Source organism: Medicago truncatula, chromosome 4 (genome assembly GCF_003473485.1).
Source record: "Medicago truncatula cultivar Jemalong A17 chromosome 4, MtrunA17r5.0-ANR, whole genome shotgun sequence".
In the NCBI taxonomy this organism is placed as follows: Eukaryota; Viridiplantae; Streptophyta; class Magnoliopsida; order Fabales; family Fabaceae; genus Medicago; species Medicago truncatula.
Window position 1 is genome coordinate 55732810 of NC_053045.1, and position 20744 is coordinate 55753553.

Below are 20744 nucleotides of genomic sequence, written 5' to 3' on the forward strand. Positions count from 1 at the left end.
AGGAAGACATGATTTTATAGCAGGGTAAAATGATGCTCTTGTTTTGCATTCTAAAGAAGCTTGCGAAAAATACAATGAGGATACCTAGCATTTGTAGAAAATGACTGATTAAATAAGAAAGCAACATAGCTACATTTGAACAAAAGGCTGCTCCAAGCTAGATTTGGAGTATTTTGCTGGTGTATTTATTGACTTGCTACGAAGTATGAACACCAATTTCGATTTCTCAAAAAAAAAATACCACCTGTGGAATTTCATAAACTGAAGAGGGTTCACAAATAATGTTGTAACACAACAATAAAGCACAGCTGGTACAGAAACAAGTGGAAAAATTAAATGATTGAAAACCATTCCCTTTCTTCTCTTAACCTCTTTGTGACAACAAAAGACATGTGTACAAGTTTTTTTTTAAAAGCCAAACAAAATTTTATTATAGATGTAAGGTATCAGTGGTACCATCAACAGAAATTACACAGCTGAATAAAAGTATCTGAGGCACAAAACAATCAAGCTCCACTTACAATCATACCAACAACCTGTACATTACTAGCTACACCCAAAATTACACATGCATAACAAAGATAGCATAAGATAAATGACAGTGAGCCATTACTACTCAATATTCGCCCACACCTTCTGCAAAAAGATCAAACTACACTGATACACCAATGCCAAACAGTGATATAAAGATGATAAAGCTTGAATAGAATCGGCACAACTGAATTTGAGACAGAGATAATGAAGTGATACTGCTCAAAAATTAACCACCTCTGTTACTATGTTAACATATGCCCAAGCCAATAACTAAACAAAATTTAGAGTTTAGACGTTCCATACAAACTCAAACATCCAACAAGCTGCAACTTTGGATTGAGCCAAGGGCACCTAAACTGCAAAAAGATTAAATTGCCAAAGCTAAACAGACCACTAAACTTTAGTGTGCTGCCACTAGTATAATTCTAGCGATAACAGCCTAAAAAGAGTGCACTTTTTAGAGGATTGAAAGTCCTTCTTTAAAAAAATTATCTTGTTTGAACACTGAACACAAGAATTTCAGCAAAGTTATTTATAAGCCTAAATTTAATACCATGAAAAGAACATGACATAAAATGACTTAATTGTCAGCTTTAAAAATAAATAAAAAAAAGGAGTTGTAGCCAATTGTTTCTACAGCGGCGAACAAATTGAACAATTGTGTATGCAGAGCAGAAATTGAACAAATTGCTATTGTTCTGTCATAATTTATTTAGTGTAAATTATTGTGAAGTACCGGTTATAGCAGTGTTATAGCAGCGTTGTGTAGGGCAATTTGAACAAATGGACAACATTGCATACATATAGTATTTGGAGTCCATGAAACACAAATAAGGCAAAGCACTTATTTTAATTCATATATTCCAAGGACATGCAAGCAATCTGGCTTGATTCATACACGGTACAAGACTGATAACTTATTGAAGGCATAAGATTGCAGTACAGACTGAATAAACTGTTCTATTCATTTCCACATTTTACAATGAATCAGTTTCTCCATAGTTCAGTTAAAATAAGTGAAGAATTTATTATCACCATTTTCACATAAGCTGTTGCTAATTGCTATGAACTCACCAATTTCGATTTCAAAATAAACAAAAAAAAGTACCAGTACTAGTCTACTCTTGTGGAATATCATAAACTCAAGTTTCACCAATAATGATAATTCAATAAATCACAGCTAGTACAAACAATGGATGTGAATGAATACACAATAAGTGGAAATTAAATGATTGAAACCCCTCCCGTCCCCTCTCTTCTATTACCCTCTCCGTATTACAACAGCTACTTTAAATCTGACTAAAAAGACAATTAATCAAGTCATAACTCAATCTGAACATGGTGAACATTGTGTCCCTCCTGTGGCAAATAATCTATTGCGAAACTCAACAAACCAGAATCATTATCATACTCGAAATCTACAACACTGTCTTCCAACAAACACCTTGTTGGTCTAGCGGAACAATAAGCACCAAACTTGCCACACCCCTTAATCTCCAAGCGAACAGCATCGTCCTTGTACACAAGCCCCTCAACCGCTCCACCGGCATTGAACATGTTCACAAGCCCAATAGGAGCAAACCTATACCCAGAATTGAAAACCTTAACAGGCGCAACAGCAAATACCTCGTGTTCCAACACCTTCAAGGTCAACGGCATAGCAACGTTGTGAGGAAGAACCACAAGCTCACGGGAATGGTGAGCATAAAAGGCACAGTCACCGTTCCAATCACCATCTCCAGCAACAGCCTCCGATATCAGATGAACATCCCGTCCTCTAACGTAGCCAGTAAGAGCAGCAGAATCCGTTTCATGGAAAGCATTCTTCCTCTCATTAGCACACCAAGCAGCACCTTGACAATTATACACTCCAAGCACCCCACCACAAGCATTCATGTTCCATATCTTAAGCAAACTCGCCCCATCACGGGCCGGATCATTAAACAAACAATCTGCAGTCGGCCTTCCAGGCAAGCGCGCCCTTAAAACCGACCCATCAGGCAACACCATCTTTTTCAACAAATCAAAGTCATGATTCCCAGGCTTATCACTAACATAAACAGGCCCACCACTAATAGCCCTGGCCGAACCATGATACTCAGCCGCAGGATGTAGTGAATGAAACATATCCCAATCTGGCTGCATAATCTCCCCAAGAAAAATACTATTATACGCAACCGAGGCAATGTGGATTGTATGTGAAACTGGATCACGCGGATAGAAATCATCAGAAGCTCTAACAACAGCAGCTTGTTTCGAACAGTAAAGCGCATCAGTGTTATGACTCATACACGCGATGCAACCGTTGTCCGAAAAGTTTCTTGCAACAGAAGCATCTAAGGCCTGATGATACTGTTTGGTAATTTCAACTCGACCACCTAAGCCGGCCCCCAGTGTCTCCAAAATACACTGCACATCAACTTTAACACCATCAACACCAGCCCTTGAAAGATACTTGTGTAAATTATCATAGAAACTAAAAACCTTCTTTGGGTTCACTAAACCCAAACCCTGAACCGCTAATGGATCGGTTTTCCACGTTGGTTCATTCTCTCTAACACCCTTTGAAATCTCAGGGTAACTCATCACTGAACCGTACTCCTCAGTGTCCTTCAAACCCGGTCTAACCCCTCCCCAATAACCCGTTATAGCATGCCAAACATAAACAAATTTCACACCATGCTTTTCCTTTGCAATATTCACAATACTCTTTATCCCTACTTCTGGATTTTCCTTGTTCTGAAATTTAGGATTTTCTTTTATATCAGTTAACCTCTGCAACGATGAAGAATCCTCCAAATCACCGGCGACAGATTGCCATCCATCGTCGATGATAACAAATTTTGGCGGCGTTCCGCCACCAGAAAGGGACTGTAAACCATCCTCCACACCTTCCTGCGTAACATCCTGATAAAACGCATCCCAAGTACACCAACCAAAGTAATCAACAATTCCAGGAAGCTTCTTCTCATGACGAAGCCGGAATGTGTTGAGATGATTCCTAACCGCAGTGAAAGCATTGTGGATCGTCGCAAACGGATCGGTACCAGCGGTGATGAACAAAGCATGAGAAAACGACGACGTTTTGGTATCAACGTCGCCGCTTTCAATGCAAAGTTCAAGATTATCGTTGGAAACGTTTCCTTGAAGACAAGCTCTGAATGAGCCTTCAACAAGAGGAAGAAAAATGGTGTAAGTAATATCTGAATCTTCTTCAAGATGGGACCCATCTTTGGTTTCAACCAATAAGAATTGAGTTTCTAATGGAACTTGGCTTCCTTTATCTCCCATTCTTTGTGCCATCCACCATAGCTTGAAACGGAAACATGCCATGAATCTAACATCTGTTAATTTTCCGAGTGAAACTATGTGTCTGCTATCTGAATTATCCATTTCTGCTCCGAGAAAGATTCCGTCCACTGGTCTGGTAGTAGCCGCTGAAGTCTCAGTTACGTTGGCGGATACTCCGGTTAGAATTGGCCGATCTTTTACCATTAGTTTCCCGTCAGAAACACGAATTGCGGGTTTGATCGTCATTTCTTCTTCAACCTCAACCTCTCTTCTCTACATGAGATAACAAAATTTAAAAACAAGTGTATATGGAGGTTGAATTGAAAATAAAATAAAATAGCATTGTAGTGTAGCATCATGTTTGATATACTAAATGTTGTTTCTATAGTACCTTAAAAGAAGAAATTAAGGGAAATGATGGATTTGAATTATAGTGTTTTGTAAAATCTGAAACATGAAACAAAGAAATGTATGAATAAAATGGAAAATGAAATAAAGAAGATTAAGATTGAGAAGAGTGAGTACCAGAAATTTGGAGATGATATTTGATTATAGTTGGAATACGTGAAAGGAATGTGTTATGTTGTTGTTGGGAAAGAAATGGATTAGATTTGGTATTTATAGGAAGAGAGGAAGAAGGATTACAGTAACATGAGTTGAACACCATTGTTGTTAACATGTTACTCTTTGTTCTTATCTTTCTTGTCAAAGTGTTGTTAACAAGAACTATCATAGTACTGTTTCCAACTTTTTCCAGTATTAAATAAATATATTTAATATTATATTAATTGCTTTTGGTCCAACTAGTTCTATCGCCACGTTGGATCCACGCAAATTTAATCCAACTTGCTTACCTTAACCGGTAGTAATATGATTTGGAAAAATGTGTCATACTTTGCGACGTTACATTATTGGACACATGAATAATTTCCATTGGGTATAAATAATTTTTTGGATAAGAGTTAGAATGAGAATTTTGAGATAAGTATATTTTATTTATGTTGACTGTCGTATATTATGGGCTTTGCTTTGCGAAGGCTAGTTAAATACACAACCGCGTTACTTATTTGCTTAAGCTTAATTTGATGGGGGTTGGGGTTAAGTTATGTACTAATACGTGTATATATACTCCTACATAGATAAGATTTTGAGGGTTAGTTTAAAGTTTAAGTATTTAATTAATGGTTAATCAGTGAGAATTTTATTTTACTTTAATAATTCCGTGGCTTGTTGAAATTTTGGTACAATTATTGGAGATTGATCATGACATTGGACCCATTCGTTATGCCACGAATGCTAGTATGATTAGAAATGGCCCACTTGATGTAAACGTATTTTGGTGATAAAAAAAAGTGTATTATGGAGGTTTAGTGAAGTGAGTTGGAACTAACATGATATTTGCAGGCACAAGTAGGAAATATCTTGGGAATGACATGAGAATATGAATGAACGTGGTCCATCATCCATCCACTTGGTCAATTGGGTATTGGTACATTCTGAATATTCATATATGGGTAAAAGTTCGAGATTGATTGATGGTCTTTTTAGACTTGTATCACACGGATTGGATGAAAAAAATTGTTTCTTTGTTGCATTAAAATCTAAAAATTGGTTTTCAATTTTGGTGTGAACATTTAACTTAATTATTATTGGAGGAAATGGTGCAAGCATGTGGGAGAGGATAAGATTTTGAAGCCTTGTTGATCAAAATAGGTTCAATCAACCTGAAGTTATTACAAACTGAAAGGATTCAATGCATCTCAGAATGCCATGCTGAAAATAGCAAGATAACTTATTCAAATATACCACATGCATATGGTTAATTTGTCACAACATAACTTTATGATTTAGGAGTTTCAAAGCTCCTAGAGTATGATAGATCAACTTGTTTAACCCTTTTTTTCAGAAGGTATTGAATTGAACTATTGATGTTTTGAATACGAGAAATGTTAAGTGGATGTTATTTTTTTTTTGTCGGAGTTTGAACCCGAACCAAGCATATATTATATATTGTTTCTATTAACTGATCTAAGCTCACGATGATTGTTAAGTGGATATCATAAATGATTTTCAACGCCGTATTTTTATGTAATTTGAATATTATATTTTCTTCTTTCTCTTAATCAACAATTACAAATGGTATATTTATTTCTTGAAAAAAAAAACAAATGGTGTGTTTATATATGGTGTAGAATACAATGTTAATTTTTTATGTTTAAATAACATCTTTGAATACTTGTTCAAAAAAAGAGAAAACATTACTCTTTGAGTACTTGAATATATGGGATAGTTTTCTCAAAAAATAAATATATGGGATAGTGATGAGACATGGTCGAGTTGATCCAACGATCATTCGCTTAAGAAAAATTTGTCCTATTTCTAAATTTTTAATTCTTTACGATTGGGGATTTAGCACAAGTGATGGTGTGTGGAGCGTATGTGAATGTTGAAAGTGTTATAATATTGAGCATGTTACATTTAATAATATTAATTTGTTCTAATAAATAATATTTTTGCGGTCTTGTTAACTTATAACAAAGAGTACATGTTAAGAAACTCAAAAATAAAAAATTTATTTACATTAAAAAAAGTAACTTTTATGCACTTGAGATTTTAAACACATGATTTTTAAGACATAATTATTATATGTAATTATTTAACATATTTTCTTAGATATATCTTATCATGTTCCATATTTTTAAAAATTTAAAAATATCAAGCTCAAGCCTACTCAAACACTTCAAAACTTTTTTGAAGTCTTATTACAAAATAGACTTTAGATAAACTCTCAAATCAGGTTAAACTTTCTAAAAAAAAAACTAATTAAACATTAAGAAAAAATTATAAAATCATACTCAAACCTTGTAGAACCCAGACATCTTTTTTTTTTTAATTGTTGAACCCAAACATCAATTTTCACCCTTACATCTCAAATCTCTAAGTAGGTGTGATTTTAATTTTCATATTTTATCGATGTTTTCAAAAAAACTTATCTCCATGATTTGTTGTCAATTATCATATTAGTTTATTTTAATATACTTATGGTGATGCATTCAAAATTCGACATATCATATTCATATGATCATATCAAGCTCAAGTTCAAAAGGTAATGGTAGGCCTAACAAATCTACTATGATAATTGTACATTGGTCAAGTTTGCATCTTAATCATGCTTGTCTCTCATCTAACTATTGAATACTAAATACTAAATTAAATTGTATATCAAATCTACTGTATGGCTTACAAGATTGACAAGATTAAAGGAAAATAGAAATGGAGAGAAGAAAAAACATATAATTGTTTTATTTCGTGGATTTTTTTGGGGAACTTTTTAATTTAGTTGTGGGCACGGATGTAAATATTTTAATTGGCTTGTGGGATAGATGGAACTATACTGATTTAAGAGCTATTTTTACTCTTTGGAAAATGTGGTTAATTATGTATATGTTATAAGAGAGGTTGATTCATAAATCTAATTTCTTTGGATTTTTTATAGAGATGTGAAGTATACCTATACCTCTCTTATGGTTCTAAAACATCGGTTCATACATATACACCGATGCTCCTCCAACAATTGTAGGACTAAAGCAGCAGGAGTCAATTCTGCAGACTTTTTTTTTGTTTTGAAACAGCCAATATTATTCACTTCGAATGAGTGCAAGGCGCACAAAAGACATTCGCGGACAAGCCAATAAGGCAACAAACACACGTTGCCGTATATGGGCGGAACACCGGAGAAAATAAAACACAAACCAAAGGAACCCCATAAACAAGAGACTAGCCAATACTAAAGCATGATGCCAAGGTATACACAAGACCCCTAACCAAAAACAATGATGCAACATAAAGGTCAACACATGAATACTCCCACATCACAGCCCTCCACTAACAGTACAAAATTATAGATTCAGCACCAGAAAAACATCAGAGGCAAGAGGAAAAGACAGAGCAGCTGCTATTCAAACACCTCAATGTTCTAAAAACAGCACAAACACAAATTCAGTCCACTATTCTTAAAAATCATATTTAAGCCTTTTTAAAAGCATTTCATTTTTTATGATCATTTTTAACAAGACAAAAACTTATACAAATACTTCACCAAACCATAAGTATGCTATATACAATACAAAGCCAAAAATATTATAAAGACAGCGAAAGAGTAGAGTTTGGGGACATGGTTCCTCCCTCCATCCCAGTAAGGACAAACTGGATTAACTATATCTAAGTTAAAAAAGTTTACAATTTTTATTTTTTACCAATACAAGTTAAATTAGTCTTTAGATAATAATTTAGGCATTTAGAAATACAGCCCCCTCCATAAGTTGTGGTAGCGCACAGTGCAGCACTTAAAGTCAATTAAATGGTTTTTCTCAACATCTCTAGTATGGCTTCAGAATCTCTAATGGCATCTAAGCTTTCTTGTGAATCATCAAACCCTTGTTGTGAAAAGTCAGCATTGGTGTAAGTTCTAATTCCTGGCCCATGTCCTCCGGTATCCCTTTGCCTTCCTTGCTGAGCTCGCCTGACTTCTTTTTGATGCTCAGTCAGTTCCAACCTCTTCTTTTTAAAACTTGAAAAAGGTGCGTCTTTTTGTGTATCCAACACTAATTCCACCCTCTTAGAAGTCCTGTTATGTTTTGCAGCAACTCTGTATCCCTGCAGAGCGTCGCCAACTTCTTCACGAGTATTACATTTTTTAAAAGATGATATGCTTCTACTCTGAAGTTTTAATTTCCCCTGTCTGGATAGCTTGTCCAAGACATGAAGCAGGCGTGGGGGGAAATCAAAAATAATTTGTTGAGCAAATGTAGAATTCCAAAATTCTATAGTTGCCTCTGATATGGAGGGATATGGGTGATCAAGAGTTTTTTCAAATAGAGGTTCATGAAGTTCGAGTAAGGCTGAACCGAAGTGTAATGGAGGTTGACTTCTTCTTAAGGAACTGAGAATTTCATTCCACAGAAGTTTTAGGTTATTGTTTGTTCCTTCATTCTGCACTCCCATATTTGATAGCCATTGAAGTAGTGGACAGGAAATAATCTGCAATCAATTATACAGAAAATCAAATACTAGTTTTTAACAGAACAAAACTTTTCAAGCAATGGAGGTTTTCTGCAAAGTCAAATCCATTTCCCTCGAAACAAAATAATGAAACACAAAGGGGAAAAGAAAGACCAACTGAAAGAAATTTAATCTACTATCATTGTTCTGATAATCAACAACGCGTTGAATGTCATTTATTAACAAAAACATATAATTAATAAAAGTCATCAGCCACTAGAAGTCTAGAACTGTGAAGTAGAAGTACTTTAATGACATATAGAGGTACTTTAATAGGGCTTTACCCCCTGTAATATAGGGCATTTTTGGTTTTGCCCCCTGTAAAAAAAAAGTTTTGGATTCCGTCCTCGTAAAATAAAGATTCTTCAAGATTGCCCCCTGAGCCCTAGCAGTTTTTGGTTTTACAAGGACGGAATCCAAAACTTTTTTTTTTACAGGAGGCAAAACCAAAAGTGCTCTATATTACAGGGGGTAAAGCCCTATTAACCCTTAATAAAAGTCATCAGCCACTAGAAGTCTAGAAATGTGAAGTAGAAGTACTTTAATGACATATAGAGGTAACTTCAACGAACTGTGAAGTAGATATAGGGAAACAAACCTCCAGAAAAAGAAGAATATCTTGCTTCCGGTGAAGGTGATCAATAAAGCATGCTAATGCAGAAGATAGCCTGTGATTTATGATAAAGTGAGAGTCAAAAGGAGTTACTCATTGATTAACCAAGAATGCATTGTGGATTAGAAAGTTTATATTGACTGACCTTGATGTCCCAACAAAACTAGGCGGTGGGTCTGTCACCATCTTTATCCTCAACAAATGCATGTACCTGAAAAATGCCATGTGAAAATGATCAGCAGCGATTTATATAAACCAAATTCTCTTTGATTTTGAAAATAATTGACACGCCAAAGGTTGGGCTAAAATCATATTTGATATTCAAAAACCATATCAGGCGGTCAATTACCCGTCTAAGCTGTGATCATAATCTCAGCATTCTAATAACTTAGCCCCAAAAACAAATAGGAACCAATACTATATAAAAAATAAAAACATAAGGGAAAATCAAATAAGTGAATTAATTGAAATTTGAAATGGCAATGAAATTGCTTTTCACATCTCCAACTCAATGTAGGATGAGAAAATTGTCGCTGTTATCAGGCTATTGAAAAAAGTATATTCATGCTGAAGAGGGAATTCTACCATTAAACTTTATTTCACACAAGAGTATGAAAAAAATAGTCACAGTCTCACACAATCAGAGAAAGAGACAGAGAGATCAGTTATCAAACAAAGCATATCATATCTTAACAAGACATGTTCTAACTTACTTGGAAGCAAAGGTTAGGCAGTTCTTTATACTGTAGAGTATTTTGCTATCACATTCAGATTTACTTCTGCTGGTTTCTGAAACTAATTCCAAAGTCTGAATCTGTTCAAGAATGCATATCAAGAAATTGCCAGATAGATGAAGAACACCAAGATCTATATCATTGTATGTTAACTTGAAATCAGTGCCACTCCCTAACATGCTGACATTTTCATCAAGCCACCTATTTATCAATTTGCACAGATCCCCTGAGAAATTGGTGGTTGTTGAACATCCAAAGCCTGCACTAAGAGAACCATAAAGTGATTTCCATGTTTGAATAACAAGTTCAAGACTTGGCTTTTCGTCTGCTGATACAGGATACTTTTCCATAGAACCACTAGCATTTGACGAGGTCAATCTTGGAACTTCAGAATGTGCCACGATGGGGTAAATTAAAAGGTGGCATATGGAATAATATTCATTACCGTCAGACAAGGATTCCTTTAGTGACTTGCAGTTTGCATTGCATACACAGTAATTTAGACCTTGAGCCACTGCTACCCATATATTTAAGTAAATAGGCTCAGCATGTTTGTACAAGAGGCCAGTACAAGTAAGGAGATTGTCCAGGAGATTACTTGAAGAAAAAATAAATTTAAAATATTCAGACATCCCTTGTGAAATGTGGTCTGATTGCTGGAACTTTAATGTTAACTGAACCATCATATGGAAGTAAAGCACTATCAGATAAACCAATGGAGAGACCTTGTCCATATAACAAATACAGTTGACAGTCAGAAATTTTAGGTGTTTGTTATGATCGACTGATTGCATGTCATTAATGTACTTTAGGTCTAAGGGAAACTTGTACAGAGGAGATCCCAAGATAGAAGAACCTAACTCCTTTGTGACGGCATCTATAAACCGAAGGGAAGTATAATACACATCATAATTTTCACTTCCATCTGAGTATAAATCTTCACATACTATTTTGACAAATGTTAGTAATGTGTTCAAGCAGCATATAACAGCATCATAATTGGTAGATGGACTTTCCATGTCCAGCTTGACTCCTTTCAGAACATATTTAAATATCTTTAAGGCAGCATCATAAACATGACTTCTGTGATCACGTGTGACTGTTGCCCCTGATGCTTGACGAATGATAACAAAAATGATACTCAGATAAAAGTCCAATCGACTGATATCCCATGGCAGCCATCTAATTGGATGTTGCTTCCAAGAGCTTTTGTCAGATGAAGAATGTCCGGTTTCAATGCAGTGTGCATCTCTACACTTCTGTGACACACTATCACTGAGTAGATCAAGGCCCAGGTTCCATAACCAGATGGTCTTGCTGTCGGGTCCATTCTGAAATATTACTTTAAGAATAGGCTCTAAAACCATTTTTATCAATGATGATTCATTGACAGAGGTATCAAGCTTATGTAGCAAATAACACCATGTATTCAAGCAGGATGAATGAACTGATATATCACATTTACTAGACACAATGCCAATCAGTGGAGTCATTATAAGTTTTATGCTTTTGTAAATCCCATTTACTTGATCCACACAATTGGTCTTACTAGATGAATGCTGTTTCTGGAGAGAAGTATCCTTAGACGGTGTCTTTTTCTCTGAAACCAATATTGGATGAGAAATAAGGGCATCGATAAGACCTTCCCAGGCAACCTGCACTTAAGACACTTGAACAGTCACATAAGCAGAAATCAACGAACAATATGCCAACAGCTAGTGAGTGCTCGATTGTTTCACACTTTTCTTTGCTTACAAAAAAAAATAACAAGTGAGTGCTCTATTCATCGGTCTTCAAATGTTAATCAAGCTTTGTTAAGCTGCTTTATGTTTGTCACATAAAATCTGACTAGAATTGCATCTACACATAACTCACCACTACGAATCATTCATGGGATAATGCAGTAACTGATATATGGTACCTGTGTGGCAATCTGAACTTGAGGGTCAGGATCTGTAAATGTACGCTCAGGTATTTTCAACATATCATTAACTAAATGCTTGTTTTTCAAAGCATGGGACCCGAGCATTCGAATAAACCATCCCCATGCTTGAACAGCCTGAATCTTCGTACCACTATCTATCTAGCAAATCCTTCATCCCATTGAGCAATTTTATCTTCATATCTTTGACAAGAACCTGTTGAAAAAGGAGACCAGAGAGCACATGTATAAACCATTGCATGAAACTTTATAGTACAGTTATGAAATGTCATGGTCATGACATAGTTTGTTTTGTTTTCCACATTGCAATACCCCAAAAAACGATATTTAGATCATTGTCTACCACAGCAAAACTTGCAGGCAGCAGAGTTAACTTGAATAATTTGCACAGACATATAAACACTAAACAACAATAATCTAGCAGCTTAAACAGCTATAGTAAAATCATGTCATGCCACTGACAGTACAGAGTCATCTCTTAATATTGAAGGTAATTGTTACCTTGGAGAGCTCCAGTGAAGGAGGAATAACTATAGAGCTGATCTTCAACAGGCACCTCTCTGAAGAATCTTTCTCCCTCTTGTCTGTGCTGAGAATTCTCCTGTATATTGGAGGAGCCCATATATGTGATGAGTCTCTCATTTGCTCACTTAATTGACCAGATAGCTTCATTATAGCCTGCCGACGAAAGGTTGAAATTGGTTATCAAAAGAAATTTCTACACTTTAATATGAATTCAAATAATAAACACAAAGGAGATCCAGAGCAACATAGCCAGGCATGCATAAAAGTCTATTTTTAGTTAGTCAGTGGCATTGTTGATGAATAATAATACAAATGATGATCTTTGGTTCTCTCTGTAATAAATTTTAAGACAAAAAAATATTTTGATAAAAAAGGCAAAGAGAATAGAAGATAAGTTAAATTTATATGATAACTTCCTAAATCTGAGACTCCATTTTCGGTCATCTTAATGGCTCATAGTGGACACGATGTTTCCGCAGATATGCAATAATGCAAAGCTATCAGACAGCTAGAAATAGGCAAGGGTCAAGCATAAGCTCGAATTCTATTTCAATATGAGGATTTATCCCCAAATTTGTGTATCAGAATGCTGATTTCATGATAAGCCAGTTAACTTGGTAAGAAAACACATTAAAAACGGCCCATAGGAAAATCATTATACCAATAAAAACTATTAGAAAGATGAAGTTTTTCTATCTATTTTGTTTAAAAAACGTGTATGACCCAGTATAAGAACAACCACTTCATAAGTTCTTAAAGAAAGTAAACAAGTACCTGAGTAGCTTCAAATGTTGTTGACAAAGAACCCATTGGATTGTCCAGAGCATGAACAATCGCTCGTAACAAAGAGTGAAAGTGAGCAACAAGAAACGATACACCTAACTGTTGTACAGAAAAGCACCACACCCCTAAATTACAAACAGTCTGCAACAATAGTATAGAAAATTAATGTTAAAAACATCACAAAACATAGAAAAGATAAAAACTTTCCAGAACAATAAAAAAAAACCTACTGAACCTTCAATTTTGTGGTTGTAATTAGTTTGGCTAATGAATCCAACACCAAATTAACATCATCCACTGCAAAACAATATAAAAAAAATAAGCATTGCATAAAATCGAATCACAAAGTTAAGAAAATAGCGAAAATTGTTACCTCGAAGCTCAGAAACAATGGAGGGATGATAAATCATGAATCCCAAACATTTCAAGGCTTGTGCAGCTCTAACAAACAAATAAATAAATTTAAAAAAAAAAAATATTCAAATTTTACAAAAGATTAAAAGAAAAAAGTGGAAAAATTTCTTGGATGCTTACATTTCCTCGTCGTGGTGTTCGATATCAGAAAGGGTGGAGGAAATGATGGAATTGGAATTCTGTGCAAGGGATTGAAGGGAAGAAGGGTTAATGCAAGAATGTTGTTGGAATTGAAGGAGTGTAGAGTAGCCTGAAGATTTGTTGGAGTTGTCATTGGAAGAAATTAGGGTTTGGATTTCAAGAATCTCTTCTTTTGACATTGTTTTGTTGCAGAGATTACAAAACGATTAAACCCTAGTAGTGATGAGTGGTGGAAGAAACGAGAGAATGAAGCAATCTTTCGCGCCAAAACGTGGGTTTGGGGTTTTTATTTCCCTAAAGTGAGGTCCAATAGTAAATTGAGTAGTTTTTTTTATACCCAAACAAATGAAGTGAACTTCAAGTACAATTGTATATGTGTTTTCTATCATTGGGAATTTCGTTGCTTCAGTAGCTATTTTTTTTTGTTACAAAAATTTTAGGGTGAGGAGATGGTGTTCCAGTCCAAGGCAGGGAAGACCTTCGAGTTCAAAGAGTATTTATAGAGGTATTTACATTTACCTCCCTTCAAAGGCACTAGTGGGGCTCTCGAATCCGGGTTCTCTCGGATTCAATGTTTGGGAGTATATTACCAACATTTTTTACTTTGTATAAATGATGTTAATTTATTTTATTAGAAAAATATTATATTGGTTGCATGCAAAGTCGGCCTACGATTTTCGGTGTCGTGTACAATCATATATTATTAGATTTGTTTCGTATATGAAGTGTTTTTTTGTTGCATGATCATACACAAAATATAGAGAAGATGAGTATTGCAAGTTCAAACTTGTCTCATGCGATATTATTATCATCAGTTGTATTTACAGGAAAAAAAATGACTCAAATGTTTTAATTTACAATACATAAAAAATAACAGATCCAAAAAGATCTGTAAACAGACTCGATGTTTGTTGCTTACATTTATGAAAATATTTTTTCTAGGAATTTGACATTTTTGAATACACTCATCCTTCATTTCATTGGAAAAAAAAAAAAAAGAAATTAGCTCGAACAATTGCATTGGCAAATCTAGTTTTTTTTTTTCAAGTACCTTATCAAATATTTTACTAGTTGTATAGTTACATTTATAAACCTTTTTCGTAGACTATTGTTAAAAGACTCTGCAACAAACTAAATATTTTATACAAAGTCGATTAAAAAATGTTATGGTTATTATGATAGAAAGTGGTTTGGTTCCTCAAAGGTGACTAACATATAGTGAGAAAATTAAAGGTTGTTGTTTTAACAAGCTCGTAATTTTTTATGATATACATATTATATCTACTTATAATTTGTTAACTATTAACTTATATGCTTAAATATGTAATCAATCCTTATAAATATGGGTCGTTTAAGTTTTTGTCCCTAAACTTACCTATTCTTTCAAACAGTTAGTAGAATAAGTTCCTCACAAGTTTTTTGCTTGAGTTATTTTGAACAGCTTACTAAATAATCCGAAACAGCTTATGAGATAGTAGTCATCACATGTGGGGAAAAAAATCAAATTTAGTTTAGGAAAAGAAGATCGATGAATTGAATTCAAGGCTCATAATCAACAAATGTGACATACTTCTCTCCTTTTAATTTTGAATCATTATCTACATAAATGCGACTCCAAAATTCATATAAACATACTTTGTTGGTATTGTTGTTTATGTAGTTTCCCATGATTTTGATGTTATTATTGACTTTTGATTGACAGCTTTAGAGTCTTGTGACATATTCCCTCCGTTTCAAAATATAAGCAAAATTTACTTTTTAGGTTCATTCATTTAATGATGTATCTGGTTCATAATATGGACTACATACATCATTATATGAATGAACCTAAAAAGTGAATTTTGCTTATATTTTGAAACGGAGGGAGTAGATGGATTTATGTCTTTATTATTTTTCTTCATTGTACAGCAAAAAGTAGAAGAAAAAAGGGTATAATGGACTTTTCTCATGGGCATGAAGTCATTATGGGCAAAATGGTAATTTCGGATGGCTTTTGCCGAGTCGTCAATGTCCTTGCTCGGTCAGTGTTGTGTCACGTCGATGCCACTTCACTAAATACATTCACGGCAATGATCAAATGGGATTATGATCAAAACTAAAATGATTGATATTTGTAGTGGATATTCGAAAGAATTAGTAAGTTCGATGATGAAAACTCAAATGACGCCTATTTGCAGAGGCTGATTACATATTTAAGCCTAGTTTATATTATACATATTGGGGAATATTTTTACAATATTCTACACATTTTTGCACAGTTTCATTCAAAAAATACAAAAGTTAACTTAAAAATATGGACCAAAAGTAGTGATTGAAAATTTTATAGGGACTAAAAATTGAAGAAAAAATTTAAAGGGACTAAAACAAAAAGTTGATGTATTTATAAGGACCAAAAAATATTTAATCTTATTTTATATAATGTATGGTTTATAATTTATTTGTATTTGCAAAATTTCTAATATGATTTATAAAAGTTTATAATATTGGTAGACATTTTTCCTTCTATAAAAGTGGTTAGTTTCACAATTTGACAACTTATGCAAATAAAAAATTTTAATGTTAAAGAGCAATGATATTTGTACATCCATTAAGTATGAGAGTAATGATATTTGTACATCATTTTTAATGTAAATAAAAAATATTACAGGAAGAAAACCGAAAATGACCTATATTATAGGGGGTAAAACATCATTAACCCTTTATAGTTTGATGTAATAAAGGACACCTTTATTTGTATAGGAATGAACATTCTCTTCTATATTTATATTTGAAATAATTATTTGATGTATTTTTCACATTGGAAATTACTTAAAAAAAAGCTTAATTGTACTTTTGGCCCCTATCTTTTCAAAATTTGCGATTTTGGCCCCCTAACTAATTAAAATACAAAACAGCCCCCTATGCATTGGATCTTTGGCAGTTTTGCCCCCCAAATCAATGTGGTTTGTGTTGGATCAGTTGATGCATTGTATTTTGAGACAATTTAATTTTTTGTTTTCAACTTTAAAATTGAGTTAAAAAGCTAAAACACTACATAGTTTTCATCGATCAAATAATCAGAAGACGAATCATTCTCATTCCAAGAAGAAGATGAAGATGAAAAGTACTACAGGCTAATTTTTTTGTTCAGATCTAGAGATCTAAAGTAGCCATATGTGGTTATTGTACTGCTTGTGCGGTAGAATTTGTATAGAATCTGATACCTTCGCGGTGATATCGTACGGTTTATGAAACAGGGTTATGATATCAAATGGTTGAAGAGATGGAAGAAGTTCATTGGGGTTTTGTGATTGGAAACGAGTAAAAGGAAACTCACTTAGGTTAGGTTGATTTGGTGACGTTGGTTTGCGACCAATTAATTTGCTCTTTCTTAAGGTCTCACGTTCGATTATAAATGAAAGAACTCATAAACCTTTTACCTTAAATTTTTAATTTTGTTCAATTGATTTATCGCTTGTTTAGCTTAATCGAATAACAATTGATAAAATGCTTAATATAGGTTTGATCAAATTCAAATTTAGGTCACTTGTGTTATAGGTGTTTGTTCTCTCATGACTAATCGATTGAACTTTTTTATGCTTAATAATCAATAAGAGTCCAAATAGAAATTATTCGACGCTTGTTCGATTACTTTCTACCAAACAATTATAAAAATTATAGAACCAATGCTAATATATATCCAAAAAGAAGTGTGTGAAGCTTAATGGGTTGGTTACTTTCACCAAATTCATAACTTCACAGTCAAATTATGTTTTCTACAACCAAACCCACTCCCTATTTTATTTATCTATTGCACTGTTCTTTGTTTTTTATATTACTAATTAAAGATGCTTGTGAAAATCAAGGATCGTCAATCTAAGTCCAAAGTTAGAGAGTGTTAAGCTTCCTTACTGTTCATTTATTTATAATTAGAATTGAAAAGTGTTTTTTTCCTCAACACTTAAAAGGTCACATGCATGTATTACATTCAAGTCACGGTTAGTATGATTTCAAAGTTCACCCTTTTTTTTAATTTAATAGTTGGTACATCTTTAGATACGACACCAGATTGAAAAAAATACTGAACAAATTCTCTTGCTAATCCTTTTGAGGAAGATATTTTATCGAACAAGTGAGAATTAACATCTTTATAATTTGCAGTATCCACCTCAATAGTCTCTGGTGAACCCGGAATTTCCAATTTATATTTTCCCACGGATGTGATCTCAACATCAATAAATGACATAAAATAATACCAATACATTCCAGTGAATCTAGATCACAGAGGTAGATATAGTTCATTGTAGAAACAACCTATATAATACCATATGTTTTGAACATCAGGAATGAAGGCGACTACCTACTTGCCTGATTTTCTAAAATTAGAAATATCAATGCCAATTTCATGGGTCTTAGCCCACCCACAAACAAAATCAGTATGTACATGAAGATAAATAGCTGAAAATTTAATTGTGCACGTAAGTCTGATACTAGGTTATTATAAATTATTTTTTCATATTAGACGCTAGATGTATTGGAAGATGATATTATTGATCTTTTATGAATGGTTTGGATGAGAAAAGAAAGTTGAAGGAAAGAAAGTATGAGGAAAGATAATGGTAGGAATGAAATGAGTAGAAAGTGAATGAAAAGTAAGATGATTATTTAGTTGTTTGGTTTGAATGAAAGAGAGAATGAAGGGAAAGAAAAGATAAAGGATTGCTTGTGAAGTTATTCATTAAATACTTAGATATGTTTGGATATACAACTTAATTAAGTTCTTGTGGCATGAGGTTTTGTCATATAATTTCTCATGGCATATTCTTATTTATTAATTTTGTTAGGTATGCATCAATTTAACCTAATTTATTTCTGCTAATTTGCTTTGTTAGGTTTGCAATTATTTAACCTAACAAATTTCATCTAAAAAAATGCATCGCACCAATTTCATTCTTATCCTCCTGCCTTTATTTTTTTGAAGAAAATATTTTATACACTTATTCTTATTTATTAATTTTGTCAGGTCTGCATCAATTTAACCTAATTTATTCTGCTCTTTTGCTTTATTAGGTTTGCAATTATTTAACCTAACAAATTCATCCAAAAAAAAATGCATCGCCCCAATTTCATTCCTATCCTCTTGTCTTTTTTTTTTTTTGAAGAAAATATTTTATACCTGTAAGTTTGTTCTAGAAACAATGGGCCTATCAATGATCACGTTTGATGTCTTCAATTTTATACTTTTTTTGTTCTAAAAACTATGAGCATATCAATGATCACGTTTGATGCCTTCTATTTTATACTTTTTTTACGAGATTTTTTTTGACAATATTTTGTATTTCATGCTTTTTTTTTTTTGACAATATTTTGTACACTTTTTTTTTGAACCAATTTTATGTCTTTATTTCATTCCTATCATGTTGCCTTTTTTTTTTGACGATATTTTCTACCCTTATTTAATACGTTTACAAACAGAATGCCCTAATTTTGATAAATGCCCCGTTTGGATTGGCTTATTTTGAGTTTATGTGGACTTATCTACTCTCATAAACCTTTTTAAAAGGTGTTTGGGTAAATAAATAAAAATAGCTTCTCATAGTTTCATAAGCTGCTTATGCCATATTTTAATAAGCTTAAATTTTCAGCTTACCCTCCGGCTTAACAAGGAGCTTATGAATTTATGTAACCTCCTTCAATTCTCTCTGGATCCACTTTTTCAAAACATATATTTTTATTTTTATTTTTTTGTTTTTAGGAAAAAAACATATATTTTAATTATAATGTTAGTTATCTTTGGTTGTGCATGAGTAACAAAATTGCTATATACTTATCTTACTAAAGTATCACACGTAACTAAGATTTTTTTTTAAGGATGATTTTTATTATTTTTTTGTTACGTAACAAAATGAAACTGAATAAAAAAATAAACTTAACTTGTTTTTTTTTTTTGTAACAAACTGTACATTAATATCTATATATATGATAAATTTACAATCATAATTTCTCAAGGTTATATTTATATTATTATACTTTTAACAAATCGTTATATATGATGTTTAGACTATTATTTACACCTCGAATGTTAATTTTGTCTTATATGAATATTGATATATTTTTAAGGACGAATTAATATTGATTATACTATATATATAATATATATATATATAATTTAATTAATATATTATAATATTGTTTTTTACATCTTGATTAATTTATAAAAAAATCTTGATAATTGTGGTTCGATTCTTTGATTTTTTGTTAAATTAAAATATTTAAAATTTCGATAATTGCTTATGTAATGTCACATTCAAACACTTCAATTTATGTAAGTATTTTTTAGTGTACACAATCCAATATAAATAGCTTATCAAGTAGGCTTTGTTTGGTAAAAAGAAGCCATAAGCTAGCTGATAGCTGACAGCTTATAGCTGAAAAGCTTGCTTATTAAAAATAATGTGTTTGGTAAAATTAGCTGTTGAAGTGGCTGATAAGTATAAAATGACATAAAAGGACATTTTTTTTAATATACATATAGACACACACATTTTTTTTAATGTATTTATTTTTTAATATTTTTAATTATAGTTAAATATGTTTTTGGTCCCTATAAATATTCAAACTTTTGGTCTTAGTCTCCATAAAAAAATTCTTCGACCTTTAATCCTAAAAAAAAATTCACTAACAATTTTGATCTCTGCTTTATGAGTCCCAAAAATAAGAGAAAGGT

The 20744-nt window shown here is 33.0% G+C and overlaps 2 protein-coding genes across 3 annotated transcripts; both read right to left on the reverse strand.

The window, feature by feature from the left end:
• Positions 1 to 1625: 1625 nt before the first annotated feature.
• Positions 1626 to 4578, reverse strand: LOC11445472 (probable galactinol--sucrose galactosyltransferase 6). 2 transcript variants are annotated; one of them, XM_024782630.2, is made up of 3 exons: positions 4351 to 4577; positions 4217 to 4272; positions 1626 to 4098 (listed from the first exon to the last, which is right to left on the reverse strand). In XM_024782630.2, exons 1-3 carry the CDS (start codon positions 4556 to 4558, stop codon positions 1855 to 1857), a joined length of 2508 nt encoding a protein of 835 aa, XP_024638398.1. In that variant the 5' UTR covers positions 4559 to 4577; the 3' UTR covers positions 1626 to 1854. The 2 variants fall into 2 exon arrangements, with proteins under 2 accessions (XP_024638398.1, XP_039689804.1); XM_039833870.1 differs by lacking the exon at positions 4217 to 4272 and having other exon boundaries at positions 4351 to 4578.
• Positions 4579 to 8021: 3443 nt separating this feature from the next.
• Positions 8022 to 12817, reverse strand: LOC11444959 (uncharacterized). Its single transcript, XM_003609356.4, has 6 exons — positions 12677 to 12817; positions 12155 to 12371; positions 10213 to 11888; positions 9645 to 9710; positions 9485 to 9554; positions 8022 to 8865 (listed from the first exon to the last, which is right to left on the reverse strand). Exons 2-6 carry the CDS (start codon positions 12260 to 12262, stop codon positions 8182 to 8184), a joined length of 2604 nt encoding a protein of 867 aa, XP_003609404.2. The 5' UTR covers positions 12263 to 12371; positions 12677 to 12817; the 3' UTR covers positions 8022 to 8181.
• Positions 12818 to 20744: the final 7927 nt, after the last annotated feature.